Source organism: Caretta caretta, chromosome 3 (assembly GCF_965140235.1).
Source record: "Caretta caretta isolate rCarCar2 chromosome 3, rCarCar1.hap1, whole genome shotgun sequence".
Taxonomy (NCBI): domain Eukaryota; kingdom Metazoa; phylum Chordata; order Testudines; family Cheloniidae; genus Caretta; species Caretta caretta.
Window position 1 is genome coordinate 67,899,822 of NC_134208.1, and position 18,382 is coordinate 67,918,203.

Sequence of the window (18,382 nt, forward strand, 5' to 3'; positions counted from 1 at the left end):
AGTGACTCAGTCCTCTTCCACCTGATCATCACATAATGGTTCATACTCCACACCAATGCTTCAGACATAGGATTTGGGGCAGTACTGTTCCAGGACTTTGAAGAGGAAGAACATCTGATACATCTGAACATCAGCCAAAATCTATTTCTCCAGGAGAAGGGATACTTGACTATAGAAAAAGAGGCCTTGGTGGTGAAATGAGCCATAGAAGCGTTACAATAATACCTACTGGGAAACCTGGTTCTCTTAATAAAGGATCGCACACCCTCTGCTGGCTCAGTTCCATGAAGGACACGAACCCCTGGATTATGAGGTGGTATTTGGCCTTCCAGCCTTATGCCTTCTAGGTAGACCACAGGCCAGGGAACTAACACTAGAGTACAGACATCTTTTCCTACGATGGAGGACTGCCAGGCTTGGACATGGACACACCAGCACCAGACTTAAGGGGTGGAGGAGTGATGGGGTGGATAAACCCCACACTGGAGAGTTAAGAGTGCAAGAACAACTCTTGGCCTGGGTAGCCCCACCCTGACAGGCCTGTTGGGCATACCCCAGTTGGACTTAAAAGGGAGTCTCTTCAACACAGCAGGGTGGTAGGCAGAGAGAGGCAGACCTGCACTTGCCACTGTAAAGATACTAGGACAGAAGGGCATTCCCAGGACAAGGTCTGCTGTACAGAGCCAAGATTCCCTACCCTGCTGAGACCCATGGATCAGGTCACCAGGGACAACTGCCAGACACAACATGCTCCAATGGGAGGGCCAGACTGGTAGGAAGAGGCCCAGGGAGAGCATTAACCGGACCACAGGTAGCATTCTCCTGCATTATAGCGAGGACCCCAGGTCAGAACCCAGTGGGCTGGGAAGGCCCAGGTTCCCCTACCTTATAATTGCTAGGCGGGGCTGCTGCCACAGACTGCAACCTCTGGGCAGGAGGCTCATCCCTGCTCACAGTGTGCTAGTCACCTTCCATGCCGGATAAATGGGGAAACAATTAAATGCCCCTTTACTTAATGATAGCTGAAACAATGGAAGCCACACAAAGCCACCACACAAAGACTGATGCCTGTGCTCTCAGAACTCAAACACAGTTCCCCTGCGGGGGAAGGACTCTGGCAGTCCCAACAGGCTCAGATGTTGCAGGTAGTCCAATCTTTCCCTTCTGTGTTCTCACATGACCTGGATGAATGTGGCTAATTTGTCACCATATCATACAGCCCAGACAGAAGGTTGAGGAAAGCCACTGTCCCCTGCCCAGGAAGATGTGAGACACTATACATCAGGAGCTACAGGCAATGTTGGACCTTGGGGTGGTAGAGGAATCTCACAGCAGGTGGAGAAGCCACATTGTCCAGCTGCCCAAGACAGATGGAATAGTTTTGTATCAACTATACATATAAAATGTTGGGGTCTAAATTAGCTGTTACCACTCAAGAAAGAGATCTTGGAGTCATTGTGGATAGTTCTCTGAAAACATCCATTCAGTGTGAAGCGGCAGTCAAAAAAGCGAACAGAATGTTGGGAATAATTAAGAAAGGGATAAATAATAAGATAGAAAATATCATGTTGCCTCTATATAAATCCATAGTACACCCACATCTTGAATACTGCATGCAGATGTGGTCGCCCATCTCAAAAAAGATATATTGAAATTGGAAAAGATTCATCAATGGCTATTAGCCAGGATGGGCAGGAATGGTGTCCCTAGCCTCTGTTTGCCAGAAGCTGGGGATGAGCAACAGGGAATGGATCACTTGATGATTACCTGTTCTGTTCATTCCCTCTGGGCCACCTGGCACTGGTTACTGTCGGAAGACAGGATACTGGGCTAGATGGACCTTTGGTCTGACCCAGTAGGGCCATTCTTATGTTCTTAACTTTAGGAAGGTAAATGGGATGTCCACATTTAAAACATATCCCGTGCCCCAAGTTGATGAGTTATTAGAACTGCATTACCTTTCCACTGTACTCCCATCTCCCCATTTGTTGGAGATGGAGGAGGAATAATGTGTAACCTCCCCAGCCTAATTCCTGCCCCAACACTCCTGTTTCTGCAGGCCCAACATCCTCCTCCTGCACAGATCCCTGGACCAGATAAAAATTCTTCATGTAGTCCAAAATGTGGGGAGAGGATACAGATCCCCTCTTCTGCACAGTAGGGGTGATTTGCACATGGAGGAGACAACATGAGGATCTGAGGGAATGATATCACTACATACAGCTCTTTTTCTTTAAGGGATATTTTCATAGACTTAACTACAGAAAAAGATTTTGGACAGGGACAAAAATGATGGGACCTTGATTTGGATTAGGGTGACTAGATGATACCATAATACAAATAAATAATAAATTAATAAAAAGCTCTAAATAAATAGTTTTCAGAGTAGTAGCCGTGTTAGTCTGTATCTGCAAAAAGAACAGGAGTACTTGTGGCACCTTAGAGACTAACAAATTTATTTGCGCATAAGCTTTCATGGGCTACAGCCCACTTCATCAGATGCATAGAATAGAACATATAGTAAGAAGAGATACAGAGAACATGAAAAGGTGGAAGTAGCCATACCAACTGTAAGAGGCTAATTAATTAAGATGAGCTATTATCAGCAGGAGAAAAAACTTTTGTAGTGATAATCAAGATAGATCATTTAGACAGTTGACAAGAAGGTGTGAGGATATTTAACATGGGGAAATAGATTCAATATGTGTAATGACCCAGCCACTCCCAGTCTCTATTCAAACCCAAGTTAATGGTATCTAGTTTGCATATTAATTCAAGCTCAGCAGTTTCTCGTTGGAGTCTGTTTTTTAAGCTTTTCTGTTGCAAAATTGCCACCCTTAAATCTTTTACTGAGTGACCAGAGAGGTTGAAGTGTTCTCCTACTAGTTTTTGAATGTTATGATTCCTGATGTCAGATTTGTGTCCATTTATTCTTTTGCATAGAGACTGTCCAGTTTGGCCAATGTACATGGTAGAGGGGCATTGCTGGCACATGATGGCATATATCACATTGGTAGACGGGCAGGTGAACGAGCCCCTGATAGTATGGCTAATGTGATTAGGTCCTATGATGGTGTCACTTGAATAAATATGATTTCAACAATTTCCATCCACCATCAACCTCAGCCTAGACCAGTCCACACAAGCAGTCCATTTCCTGGACACTACTGTGCTAATAAGCGATGGTCACATAAACACCACCCTATACTGGAAACCTACCGACCGCTATACTTATCTACATGCCTCCAGCTTTCATTCAGGAAACACCACACAATCCATTGTCTATAGCCAAGCTCTGAGATACAACCACATTTGCTCCAATCCCTCAGACAGAGACAAACACCTACCAGATCTCTATCAAGCATTCTTAAAACTACAATACCCACCTGCTGAAGTGAAAAAACAGATTGACAGAGCCAGAAGAGTGCCCAGAAGTCACCTACTACAGGACAGGCCCAACAAAGAAAATAACAGAACACCACTAGCTGTCACCTTCAGCCCCCAACTAAAACCTCTCCAGCGCATCATCAAAGATCTACAACCTATCCTGAAAAACGATCCCTCACTCTCACAGATCTTGGGAGACAGACCAGTCCTCGCTTACAGACAGCCCCCCAACCTGAAGCAAATACTCTCCAGCAACCACACAACACACAACAAAAACACTAACCCAGGAACCTATCCTTGCACCAGAGCCCGATGCCAACTCTGTCCACATATTTATTCAAGTGACACCATCATAGGACCTCATCACATTAGCCACGCCATCAGGGGCTTGTTCACCTGCACATCTACTAATGTGATATATGCCATCATGTGCCACCAATGCCCCTCTGCCATGTACATTGGCCAAACTGGACAGTCTCTATGTAAAAGAATAAATGGACACAAATCTGACATCAAGAATCATAACATTCAAAAACTAGTAGGAGAACACTTCAACCTCTCTGGTCACTCAGTAGTAGACTTAAAGGTGGCAATTTTGCAACATAAAAGCTTAAAAAACAGACTCCAGCAAGAAACCGCTGAGCTTGAATTAATATGCAAACTAGATACCATTAACTTAGGTTTGAATAGAGACTGGGAGTGGCTGGGTCATTACACATATTACACGAAAGCTTATGCTCAAATAAATTTGTTAGTCCCTAAGGTGCCACAAGTACTCCTGTTCTTTTTGTGGATACAGACTAACACGGCTGCTACTCTGAAACCTACACATATTGAATCTATTTCCCCATGTTATGTATCCTCACACCTTCTTGTCAACTGTCTAAATGGACCATCTTGACCGTTGGTATGGCTACTTCCACCTTTTCATGTTCTCTGTATGTATATATATCTATATATATTCTTACTATATGTTCTATTCTATGCATCCGATTAAATGGGCTGTAGCCCACGAAAGCTTATGCACAAATAAATTTGTTAGTCTTTAAGGTGCCACAAATACTCCTGTTCTTTTTTCTAAATAAATAGTATACTTTAATATATATATACTATTTTATACAACATATTCCTGTACTGCATTCACATTTTTTCATTTTGAGCTCATGTCTCATTACTGTCAACTGTCCTTACCCTGATCCTCTGTATTACTGCTTTCTAGCAATAATCTCCTATCTATTTTGTCTGATAATAATCCTCACCTTTATTATGGCATATTGCAATATTGTTGGGAGTCACATGACAGTGCTATTAAAGAAATCCTACCAATTATCTTTACCAGTCAGTATAAGCAATTAAATCTTTGAAAATGTTTATTGTTGGTTGTGGAGCAATTCTTTTTAAAAACTGTGCATATCACAAGGAAAGTTGGTTCTTGAATATCTACTCATTTACAGAACTGCTGTTGCCTACAGGATATACCCATGCAATCAGAGAAAGATATTACATTGTGACAAAATATTATAAGCCAGATTCTCAGCTGGCATAAACTGGCATAGTTTAATTGAAGTCAACAAACCTACACTGATTTAAACCAAATTAGGATCTAACCCTATAGTGTAATGTTGCATTAATCAAAATGTTGCATTCAGAGTGTCAGGATTACTCTTTTTTCATTTTTTTTAAGATGAGTACCACATTTGTTTTTACCTAGTATACTGATACCTCAATTTTCCATAAGGAGTTATCAGTGGTTTGGCAAGTTTATTCTCTAAAATTCATGTTCTCAGAGCTGCTGACTTGTATATATTAAAATTTGCAAACTACTTCTTTGGTCTTCTTTTCTTTTTAGTTGTCCCAATTATGACACAGGCCAACCTCAAAAATCCCCAAACTGCTGAGAAAATAATACTGCAACTTTTAATGATCCAGATAAATGGAAGGTAGGATGAGACCAAAAAAAAAAACCCCAACAAGAGTTAATTTGAGTCTTATTTCAGTGCGCATGCCTAATAGGGTTGCCATAACTCACAATTTAATCGTGAGTTCTGTGCTTTTGAGCAATATATTGCTCACTCTTGACAAGAAAATTTATTTCTTCCCCCCACAAGTTTTCTTCCTTGTTGCTTTCTTCCACTCAGTAATGTAGCAACAATATGAAATTTATCAGAATCATGATGGTTGACTGATATGTAACATCCAGCTTTTCAGGAATCTGATATGTTCAATGTTACCATATGCACATGAGGCAGAATGGAGCACTAAGGAAAAGCTACATATAGGTGCAGACAATATAGAAACTAAGGTCAATCCTTCAGACACTTAAATTCAAACTTAACTTTACCCATGTTAATAGTTCCATTGAACTCAGCTACTCATGTGTGTAAAGTTAACCATGTGCATAAATGAAGGATTAGGGTCTAAAAGCCAGTGAGACTGAAATAATTGCACAGGAGATGGGAAATTGCTCCTCTTTCTAAGTTCACTGTGGAGTGAGAAAAAAAAAAATCCTGCTGGGAATCGCACCTTCATCTTTTTTGAAAGAAAAAATGGATTTGTGTTTACAAGCTGGGAGAAATAGAAATATTAACTGAAAGCCACAGTCTGAACAGAACATTTAAAATACAAAGAAAATTAGTTCTACTTTGTCTGCAATTTTTTCTTCTGTATCTTTTATTATTCAGTGCTTAGACAATTATATGTGGTTTTCTGTTTCTGGCACGTAGTATATAATGCTGTAATATAAAGGTAGAGCATTCTGTAAAATAAAGTGCCCCTCAATTTATATTACACTTGACAAAATCAACAATTTTCACATAACAACATAACATATCTGACAGAAATATGACCATCACTCAGTTCCGGTCCATAGAAAATTTAAAAATTGGTGAATGTGGCATGTACGTGTGTTTGCATGAGAGAGACAGACAGAGAATTCTGTAACTGGTGAGAAACAGCGACTAGTGAGTATGTAGATGACGATAGTGTAACAGGACACTGCCTAACCCTAAGGGTTGGGATCACTGTCTTTTGGAACCTGGCTGAAAGGAGCAATGTTCCAGCTTTCTGCAGCCTTGCACAAATAGAAATAAAACAATCTCAGGACAGGCTTCCCTCAGCCTGATCTAAATGAGAACAAAACAAACTCAACTCTAAAGTCTCTGAGAAACAACGTTATTTTGTAAAAGCAAGACAGTAGATTTTCCAGTTTCTCCTTGCTCCTTGGGCTGGGCTCAACTCAGAAAAGCCCTGAAAAAGGAGGAAGCAAGACAGCAACACAGAACAACGATGGGCTAAGAATATGAAATTGGCTTACATGGTTCCATCCCTAAGTGAAAATAATTATAAATAGCAAAATAAATAATTGCAGAGAATTATCCAGTGAAGCACTCCAGGGGAAAATATTTGGACTAATACTGATGCATGAATAACTTAGTAGAAATACCAAATGTCACACTGTGTAGGCAGATGTTTCCAGTGTTTGCTTCTTTCTGTTAATATTGATGTTGTGGGTGGTGGGTAGTCACTTTCGGTTGTGAAGACGTATCCGTGTGCCTGATTCCCAGGGAGTTGCACAACTGTTTGATTTTTCTGGTACAGTGTTGAGGCTGAGATGTGCAAAGATGGAACTGGAGAAGTGTGCTCCTGAATATGGCAGAAGACAGTGAGAAGTGGGTTTTTCATTTAGAAATAAGATAAATAGAGAAATGGAAGACTTAAAAGGAATCAGGCCCTAGAGTGGTGGACAGGGTGTTTGCCTGTTCTGTGAAGCTGGAGACATACCTGTCTAACCTGAATCGTTTGGCCAGAGATTGAGGCTATCATGGAATTTTCTAGGCTCTTGGGTCTATCTCCACAATCTCGCCTTTTCAGTGCTGCCACTGTGAAAGTCTCCACCTCCACCCATCATTTGTGCAATCCTACAAGCATCAATTTTCTTACTGATCCTATTCAACATGTACATGCAGCCACTAAGGAGAATTGGTAAGACAGACTCAAATGCCAACCATGTGCAAAGGACACATACTGTAGCTCTATTTTTCATGATAACACAACTGTTGCCAAACTGGTGCAGTGCTTGGCCAAGATCAGCCCATGAGTGAAAAACAGCTTGGTGAGCATAGGGAAACACTTTGAGGAGCTTGTAGATACAGAGCAGAGCAGTCTCCTTGAGTTGAAAATATATACCCGTAATTGGTTAAATCAATCCACAGTTTAGGTGTGTTCCTGAATTTCTTGCTAACAAACAGCAGAACCTGTAAGTAACACCATCACTACCATCTCTGGTTGGATAGTAGGTTTCATCACTTCCTGACAGATGGTGACCAGACTTCAGTAATACACACCTTCATCAACTCCTGGATGAACTACTACAATGCAACATCCACAGACACAAAGCCATCAGCTCTTAGGAAACTCCAACACAGCAGCACATCTTCTCTGCAGCATGGATTACTAGGAGAAAATTAACCCTGCCCTTGCTTCTTTATACTGGCTTCCCATAGGATATCAAGTCAAATTCAAGGTCTCAGTCCTTATCTTCAAGGTCCTCTATGGTCTGGAGCCAGGATACCAAAAATATCTCCTGAGATGAGAACTGTGGTCAACAATTCCACTTCTAAGACACACTGTAGCTGACCGCCATAATGGTAATGCTCTTTGATGCAGGAGATGGTGCTTTTTTGGGAGCTGACCCAAGGCTGTGGAATGAACTTCCACAGGATACAAGAACCAATTCATGGGGCTGTTCTACGCACGACGTGTGTTTTTTGCCATCAATAATAAACACATATAGTACAGCTGTGATAAACTAGATAAATACAACATATTTTAAATAAACCCACAAAATTCTCCTCTGTGGACAGAAAAGAGACAGTCTCACATAATAAAAGTTAGTCATGTCATGCAGGGCAGTTTGGAAGGTGCCCAATTACCACACTGGTGAAGACAGCATAAGTACCAGCCTAGAACAGAAAGACCATGACCAAGCCTGTTTAGGGAGACGGCAAAGAAATCGATTATTGAGCACCCTAGAACAAAGGAAGACTAGACAGATGGGGGCTGTCTCGATAGGCTGCAAAGAAATCTTATCAGCCTCCCATATCCTGCCCTTCACAGTGGAGACTGGGGGAAGGTGGCAGATCAGACCCAGGAAGCCCTTGAGTTCAGCTTCATTTGTTTTATGCCTCCCACATGGCAGTGGTGCAAGGAATGACACTGAGGTTTCCTGGTCCCTGGCCTCTAGACCAAGCTGCTCTGAGACGGGAGGGAGGCTCCACAGCTGCCTAGATCAGCGCCAGGCTCCTACCCCGCCTACCCACCAGCACGTCTCGTGACCCAGGGCACCGCAAAGGCAACCAGACGGGAATTGAGCTTCGCCTTCTCTATTTGCCGCCAAAAAAACATCGGGGAAGGACCACGTGACGGCGACGCAGCTCCTGTCCCATGGGCGCGCGCCATCGCGTCATGTGACACAACGGCCACTCCTTCCAACCAAAGCCTTCGGCAGTGGGCGAGAGAGCGCGCGCTCCTGCCTCTCCTCCGCACGTGACCCCTCCCCGGAACGTGGCATTGTGTAATCACGTGACCTGAGCGGCGAAGGACGGGGGCGAGAGAGGGGGGTTGCGTACGCGACGGAGCGGGGTGTGAAGATGGCGGATGAGGAGGCCGAGCAGGAGAGCGGTAGCCTCGGCGGCGGCCTCCTAGAGCTGCAGCGCCTGCGGGAGCGGCTGCTGGAGCTGGAGAGCGGGCTCCGGGAGAGCGCGGAGCCGGCCGTGGAGGCGGCCACCGAGTACTGCCAGCAGCTGTGCCAGGTCAGGCCGCCTCCCGCCCTCTTCCCCCTCACCCCCCCCCCCCAGGTCCGTGTGTGTGTGAGCGGGGGGCGGGAGCGGCGCCGCCCCCGCCGCGCGCGCGGGAGGAGGCAGCAGCTCGGCGGCGGTTAGCTCCGCTCGGAGTTGGCCCCGGCTGGCGCGGGCCGGGGCAGCGGTGCGGCGGGGAGGCTGCCGCTCCTTGTAGGCTCGGATTAGGCGGCCCGCCCCCCACCCTGGGAGCTGCTCGCGGCCCGTAATCCCTCCCCTCGCCCGCTCGCGGTCTCTGGGCCCCTTTGTTGTGCTTTGCGGGCTGGTGTCGCCTCGGCTCTGAAGGGCCTTTGTTCCTGGCGGCGGCGCTAGCGGTCCTGGGAGCAGGGCGGTGAGGGCCTCCCCCCCGCCCCGGGAGGGCTCGCGAGCCTGGGGGAGGAGCTGAGACTCCGTTCCGCGGCCCTGTTTACACTCCGCGCGCGCTCCGGAGTGCGGGGCGGCCGTGCGGAGAGTCCGGCACCGCCCCGGGCCTTCCGTTATTGTCCGCCGCCGCCGCGGGGCCTGCCCCGCCGTGGGGAGAAGGGTGCGCTCGGCCTCCTGTGAGGCTGGGGGGCTGCGCTGCTCCCCTCCTTCCTCACGCCCAACGGAATCACATTGTAGGGACGGGCTGGGGGACTGTCGGAGCCCCGTTGTCAGTATCACCATCGCTATCTAATTGGGGCAGGGAAAAGCGTTTCCTGTGGCATAACTCTACAGTTATAATTGTCTTACAGGAGATAAGGGACTATGTGTAAATCATATTGAATATTTCGCTTACCTTCTGTCCCATCTCAACTAAAGAGTGGAAATGTTTATTCAGCTAAACAATAAAATGTTCCTAAACTGTTAGGCACCAGAAACGTACAAAAAATGCTTGTCTGCAGAATTCTTGCAGGATAAAGAACTTCCAGTTCCAGTGAGAGCTTTTTACATGCACAACCCCATCCACCATAGTGTGTGTGTAAATTCCTAACCTAGGTCTCTTCTGTCCTGCAAAAATTCCACACGTTTTCTTTGCTTTTTTCCTACTCTTTTTAACATCTTAGTATCAGGTATCACTGGAAGAGACAGAGAGAGAAAGATTTTAAAGTTAACTGTCCTGCTACTAAAAGGTTGCATCAGTTGTGATGGCCCTACAGAGGGCATGGATCAGATTCATAATGCCAGTGGGTGAAAAGCACGATGATTCAATGTTACTTTAAACAACTGAATTTGAAGATACTGGTCTTTACAAGTGCCAAAGAAACACATATTTAAAAAAAAAAAATCTGTAACATAGCTTTTCACCAGCTAAACAACAAATTTTCCATCTCTTTATCTACTGTTGAACTCTAAACATATAATACCTACAGTTCTGCTGATGCCTAAATGTGTAGTGCTCTCTGTTGTGGAGTTACTTCATATTAATGGTTATGGTTCAAATAGTAAGATTGGCTGTTTGCATTGGGTGACAGTGGCTGTTAGTGGTGGTGTAGAAAATCTACATCACTGGAAGTCTACCCATGGAATCCATATTTTTAGTGATACTTCAAAGACAACTTCTGCCTTGATTTTTAAAGTCAGCTGGTTATTTGGATATGCAAAAACATTAGAAAATTTGACTGCGTATTCAAAACTTGCAACCTTAATTCTATGCAAAGTCTGAAAAGCAGTGCTGAAAAAATGTTTTGACTATCACAGTACAATTTACTATGCATGGAAAATGCAAGAGAATGTCAAGATTAAAAACTACAATATCAAAACTTTTGTTCTGTTAGATGGCAACAGTTGAATTTGAACAAACAGGTAAAGTTGAACAGATGCGTAGATAATGTCAGTATTTAATTAATTTGTATAAAATGAGGTGGGTAGCATTAATTGTGATGGGGAGCTATGACAAACTTAAGAAATTGTAGGTGTTGGAACACCACTTGAGAAATAAATGTACCTTTACACTTCTTAAAGTATAGCTATAAAATGTGCATTAATTCATCAGTAGATTCTGAGGTTCCAAGCTGAATAAGGGATTTAGCCACTCAAGTAGTGTTAACTTCCTAGAAGTTGTACAGCTAATCCCTTAGTTGATTTGAAAGTTCCATTCTGAAACAGTTCATCTATTGTAAGACTTAAAAATATGTTTGCTTGTACCCGGAAAAAATAGGATAGCTTTATTCCAGAGTTGTTTACTTATCCTGTAAGAGTGAAACAAAGTGTAAACTCCGTTTTATTGTAGTTTCATACAGTTTTCATTATACACGTAAGGTAAACGTGTGTGTATTCAATTTTCATTGTTGCATAGACTTTACATGTTTTAATCATTCTTAGAAAAAAAAAATACATGGGATATTAGGCAGTACCTTATTATTCTGCATAGTTCCCAGAAAAGTGCAGTTACTTTATACTCTCACTGTACAGCTGGTATAACAGGATTCAGTTTTACTCTCATTGATTCCATATCAACATTTGTTCAGATTGTATGTATAGTGACTTTCTTAATTGCAACTCAGTGTCTAAAAGACATGCTGTATTTCTTTGGCTTCTGAATAATCACCTGTAAAACAGATATTGCAATTAAGGTTTAGTAATGAACTTGAAAGACAGACTAGGTACTTGCTTTCTAAGAACTAAACCTAATAGCCAGAGGCCTAGTCTCAACAGACTGTTACATGTGGAAGTCCAACTGTAACCACAGTTTCTGAGCAGAGATGGGTCTACTGGAGTACTTACCAAGCTGCTGCCTCTGCCTATTGCTTCTGGGCTCCATCTTTCATGTCTGTCTCTGGCTAGTAGTTGTTTAAATTTGAAGCCCCTCAAGCATCTCTCTCTAAGCCTGTGGGTTGGTGGATAGGAAAACTGTTTATACTTCTGTGGCTTTTCTTTTTAGGAACATAGGAATTGCCATATCACATCAGGCCAGTGGTCCTTCTCGTCTAATATCATGTGTCTGGCAGTAGCCAGTGCCAGGTGATTTAGAGGAAGGTGTAAGAAAACTTATAGAACAACCAGGCTACAGGGAAGATTTTTTTTTTCTAATCTTTGACAATTAGAGGCTGATTTATGCTCTTTTTATGAAACGAAACTGTAGATGTATTCATCCATATAAATATACTTATTTTATCCTCTAGTTGTATCTACTTCCAGCTACTTCCAGCATGCTTCTGTTGCTGGTCATACACTTCACAAGCACCAGGAAAGTTATACTGACAAGATTTTGTCATAGAATATAAGGGTTGGAAGGGACCCCAGAAGGTCATCTAGTCCAACCCCCTGCTCGAAGCAGGACCATCTCACTGCTGCCTGCAGAGTCTGAATATTAGTAGTGAAAGTGACTAGTCCCTTGTCACTTACACTAAGCAAACTACTCAAGCTGTTTGGTAAAGCTATGACCAGTAGCAGAGGCACTAGAGTGATCTGTATCCAGACTCAGGAAGACAGATCTGTGTTGGTTCACTTTTTTGAAGGTTCTCTTCAATAAAAAGAACCTTAATTTTTTAATGAAAACAAAGATTCTACAGTAACTGATGGTTTAGAATGGATAACTGTCCAGAGAAACTGTCCTCCTTGCCACTGATTAATATTTTCAAACTTTGATTTGATTGATAATTTTGATAATATTTAATTTTAAAAAATTCAACTCACTGTTCTGGAACAGTGTAGAGCCAGTACAGCACTGACCAGACTTCCAGAGCTCTAAGCCAGGCCCTTAACATACTGCATATTAACTACTATAATCTCCTCTTCTTGGGCCTTGACTACTGTAACTTTGCATCCATTAAGTCAGTTGAAAATAGGGCTGCCATATCCTTTCTTCCAGCTGTTTGCTTTGTGACACCTTCCTCCCCTCATCCATCTGCTGTTTCCTTCCTACTGCATCATATATAGATGTCTTGTCCTTACTTTTAATGTCCTTCACTGTTTAGCTCCAGTCTACCTATCAGGCTTTTGATTGCCTTCACTCCACTAATATCCAGCCTTAAACTCACCAACTAGTCCACTTCCCCCACACCTTATTTCTCCTATGTTGCCCCTTTTGTGTGGTATAAAGCTCCTTCTATTCTCTTGTAAGAGTCTCTTCTGCTGCACTGCCTACAGAACATTGCCAGCTGTTAACAGCTAAGCAAATAGGGAGCTAAATTGTGTATAGTCAGTCTCCGAAAATTTGCTGCATACCAACATGGTTTTTATCCTGTCTACCTGTTGTTTCTTGTCACAGTGGCTTTGTTTATACTGGGAAAATGCATATAGGTATAAAAATGCTAAACGTGATTTTCTCTTTAGTGTGGACAAGAACAATCTTTTTTTTTTTAAAGTTAGCTAGTTGTGATTAACCTTGGAGGCTCCCTAGCATTGATAGAATAGTTGCAAAATCATTAAAGTAGGATTAGAAGAGCCAGTGAATGAGGTTTTTTAAGTATAGTTAGTCAGAAAAACTCCTGTTACTATAAAATGCTTTTCCAACATATCTGCTCCCTCTGTGTATTTTGAGTCATATCTGCTTGCTTTAAAAATAATAACTTTAGATATTAGTAGACTACAATTGTGCCTAGAGGTCTCAGTCAGGGACTGGAAACTCACTGTGCTAGGTACTGTATAAACCCATAACAAAGAGCATCCCTGTCCCAAGGATTTACAAATCTAGGTTAGATCTTGATTATACTGGGGAAATGCATCATGTTAGGAAAAACATGTTAGCTGGTCAGGGTTAACCACAGTCACACTAACAATCATGTTTAACATGCTCTTTTGGAAATGGTCCCTGTTTAGGACCACTAGGCAGTACTACAGTATTATTAATAATGAAGACTTTAATAATTAAAGTAAGCAAATGTGACTTGGAATAAATACGCAAGGAGCAAGATTTGTTAAGTAAGAACATGCTGCTGATCATAATTAAAAAAGATCCCCATTAAGTTGCTATTCTAATCATACTTTAATGTCTTTCCATTATGCCATCAAATCTATTTCTGCCCTTCATGGCAATTTGTTATTCAGATGTATATATGTCAGCATTCACAAAAAGTATCCTCAAGTTTTGCTGTACCGAATAGTTTATCCAAACATACCTTACATAAGCTATACTTTACTCTGAATATGCTATGCCATACTAAGGCAAGACTTGGAATTGACCTCCATCTGATCTTCCTTTTGCCAGGTAGATTTTCTGTGGCTTACTGGCATTGTTTTCCAGTTATTTGCAAACTTATCCACTGGGAACAGACTAAAATAGCATTTCACATCTGGGCCAGAACAATCCAAATAACCTTTTTGGCTGGTGCCCAATGCCTAACTGATAGCATTCTGTTCTCTTCTTCCTCAGTATTCTGCCTCTCTGTACAAACAAAAGTTCAGTTCTGCTCTTTCTTGGGGGGGCGGGAATCAAGAGCTCCAATTCTACATGAAACGTCCAAGCATTGCTTCTGTGAAACTGGGATCACCTATAGGAGTCCATATGTTGTAACATCACGATTCCTCAGACTGGCATCAGTGGTGTGAACATTCATTGATGCCTGTGTGACAGACTGGGGAGCACAGATAACCCACACAAACCTATCTGCCCCAGAAAGGAGGATGAAAATGACCTGTTTGAAATTCAGAGCTATCTGGGAAAACAATATCTTCGGTTAAACTAATTGAAAACTCAAGAAGGTGAGACAGTTGGACAACAATAGTCTACATAAATTGGGGTTGAGGGTAGGATACTCGAAACACAGATCTTTAAACAAAAACTGTCTCTCCGAAAATGGGCTGAACAATGGAAGTTCTTGGTAAACTGTAAATTCTTTGGGTAAAGACCTGTTTTTTGTACAGTGTCTAGCACACTAGGGCCCTGATTTTGATTGGAACCTCTGAGCACCATTGTAATACAAATAAATAGCCGCTTACATATAGGGCAAACTCAACATTTTAGTCTGGTGGCAGTCACTGTGCATTTTCCCTCAAGAGTGGGAATAACAAATGAGCACAGATCAGTTTCCCTCAATCAGCAATAAATAACCAGATTTTTACATGTCAGATTATGGGAAAAGAAAGCATGGAAAACATACATTATTTAAATGTTCTGACCACCTAGTGCATTCCTTCCCCCTCCCTGATCAGGTAGCCTAAAAGATCAAGCTGGATGGGATCAGAATATTTCTGTGATAATGCCTTGTAAGCTTTTTATTCGTCTGACTCTTAAAGATGTCAGCTTGCTTCCTTGGATTCTACGTTCTTGTCAGTATTCTGACTCAAGATCCAATCAGATGCCGGAATCCTATGAAATTCAGACTAGAATCAAAGATCCTTAACTTTCCAAAATTCAGATACTCAATTTGTAGACTTCTCATTCCATAAGAATATGGCGTACCTTCAGAAATGGTGCTGCAAGCATGGGCTAATTTCTCAAACCATGCTGCAACTTCTTTGACTGTTTTTTATTAAAGACTTCTGTATAAGCTCCTTGCATGGTTACAGAACAGCTCATGGGACTCTTAAGCTTTCTGGAAAGAAGGGTGCCCTAGCATCACATCCTCATGTCATCAGCTTCACATAAGCTATGTCTATACTAGCTCTTTTGTTAGTAAAACTTTTGTCGGTCAGAGGTGTGGGGGGGCAAAAAAACACTGTCCCGCCAGCGTAGCTACCAATGCTCATTAGGGGTGGTTTAATTATGCTGATGAGAGAGCTCTCTCCCGTCATCATAGAGCAGCTACATGGGAGACCTTTCAGCGGCATAGCTGTGTTGCTCTAAGATCTCTAATGTAGATATAGCCTAAAGCAGTGGTCAAACTCCATGTGCAGACTGAAGTCCCAGTTAGCAGCTAGAACTTGACTTTTAGTGTAGGTCATATGCAATCAACCTTTGAACCAGTGTCTACCATTTCCCTGTTATGTTTTTGGCCTTCATATGTTGAGTAGTTGATGTTAATACACTGTCCATCAAAACCATTATGTGGCTTTTTGTTTCCTCATGAAGTGGTCAGGCTATATCAGAACTCCTCTTTAAGTTTTCTTCCCTTATCACATTCATAAAGACCTCTCCTTAACACCTTTATTTCTGAAACGCTCTGACCCTAAGTGTTCAAAATACATTGCCTGGATGGGAAAGGAGTTATCAGTAGGGCTGTCAAACAATAAAAAAATTAATCGTGATTGCATACTTAAAAAAATTAATCCTGCTTAATTGTACTGTTAATAATAGAATATCAATATTTAAATATTTTTGGATGTTTTCTACATTTTCAAATATATTGATTTCAATTACAACACAGAATACAAAGTGTACAGTGCTCACTTTATATTTATTTTTGATTACAAGTATTTGCACTGTAAAAAAACAAAAGAAATAGTATTTTTCAATTCACCTAATACAAGTACTGTAGTGCAATCTCTTTATCATGAAAGTTGACCTTACAAATGTAGAATTTTGTTTTAAAAAAACAAACCTGCATTCAAAAATAAAACCATCTAAAATTTTAGAGCCTACAAGTCCACTCAGTCCTATTTCTTGTTCAGCTAGTTGCTCAGGCAAACAAGTTTGTTTACTTTTATGGGAGATAATGCTGCCCACTTATTTACAATGTCACCTGGAAGTGAGCACAGGCGTTCTCATGGCACTGTTGTAGCCGGCATCGCAAGATATTTACGTGCCAGATGCGCTAAAGATTCATATGTCCCTTCTTGCTTCAGCCACTGTTCTAGGGGACAGGCATCCATGCTGATGATGGGTTCTACTCGATAACAATCCAAAGTAGTGCAGACCGACGAATGAAATATCTGGCAGAATGTGGGTAAAACAGCAAGGAGACATGGAGTTCAGTCACTAATTTAAAAAAAAAAAAAGCATTAATTAAACGAGCATCATCAACATGGATGCATGTCCTCTGGAACGGTGGCCGAAGCACGAAGGGGCATAGGAATGTTTAGCGTGTCTGGCAAGTAAATACCTTGCAATGCCGGCTACAAAAGTGCCATGCGAATGCCTGTTCTCACTTTCAGGGGACATTGTAAATAAGTGGGCAGCATTATCTCCTGTAAATGTAAACAAACTTGTTTTTCTGAGCGATTGGCTGAACAAGAAGTAGGACTGAGTGGATTTGTAGATGCTGAAGTTTTATATTGTTCTGTTTTTTTTGAGTACAGTTATGTAACCAAAAAAATCCACATTCGTAAGTTGCATTCACGAAAAAGAGATTGCACTACAGCATTTGTATGAGGTGAATTGAAAAATACTATTTATCGTTTTTACAGTGCAAATATTTGTAATAAAAAATACACACTTTGATTTCAATTACAACACAGAATACAATAGATATGAAAACGTTGAAAAACATCAAAAATATTTAATAAATTTCAATTTGTATTCTATTGTTTAACATTGTGATTAAAACTGTGATTAATCGCGATTAATTTTTTTGAGTTAATCATGTGAGTTAACTGCAATTAATTAACAGTCCTAATTATCAGATATTACTTGGTAGAACAAAAGCATTTAGAAACATATTTGCAGCATATGCATCAAAGTAAAAAGACGACACAAAATGCTATCCTATTAAGATTGGTCTGAGCCATTGTTTTTGGAGCATACAGGAAATCAGGTAAAATTTGCTACTGAAGGCTTACTCAAGATCAATTTCAGCTTCATGGCCAAAGAAAATAGAGCTGTCTGTGGTAAATGGTCAGAGAATTTGGGCAATTACCTTGTTTGTTTTCACGAAAAAGGTTAATAGTAATTAGATGTCTAGCATAGTGAATGCCAGTGAAAATGAGGTGTAGGATCAGAGGCTAAAATAGGGAAAGAACAAGTTAAAGATTACTTAGACAAGTTAGATGTCTTCAGGTAACTAGAACCTGATGAAATACATCCTAGAATGCTCAAAGAGTTGACTGAGGAGATAACCGAGCCATTAGCGATTATCTCTGAAAAGTCATGGAAGAGATTCCAGAGGACTAGAAAAGGGCAAATATAGTGCCAGTCTATTAAAGGAAATAAGAACAACCTGGGGGAAATACTAACCGGTCAGCTTAACTTCAGTACCTGGAAAGATAATGGAGCAAATAATTAAGCAATCAGTTTGCAAACAGAGAAGATAATAAGGTGGTAAGTCCCAGTCAGCATGGATTTGTCAAGAACAAATCATGTCAAATCAACCTAATGGGTTTCTTTGACAGGGTAACAAGCTTTATGGATGGGGGCAAGTGGT

At 41.6% G+C, this 18,382-nt stretch overlaps 1 protein-coding gene across 1 annotated transcript in view; it reads left to right on the forward strand.

Annotated features, from left to right (window-relative positions):
- The first annotated feature begins 8,945 nt into the window (after window positions 1–8,945).
- The window catches only part of ZNF292 (zinc finger protein 292), a 60,711-nt gene continuing 51,274 nt past the window's right edge, over window positions 8,946–18,382 (forward strand). The window contains exon 1 of the mRNA XM_048845036.2: window positions 8,946–9,197. Coding sequence (XP_048700993.2) covers window positions 9,036–9,197 — 162 coding nt within the window. The 5' untranslated portion in view covers window positions 8,946–9,035. The remainder of the gene's footprint in view (window positions 9,198–18,382) is intronic.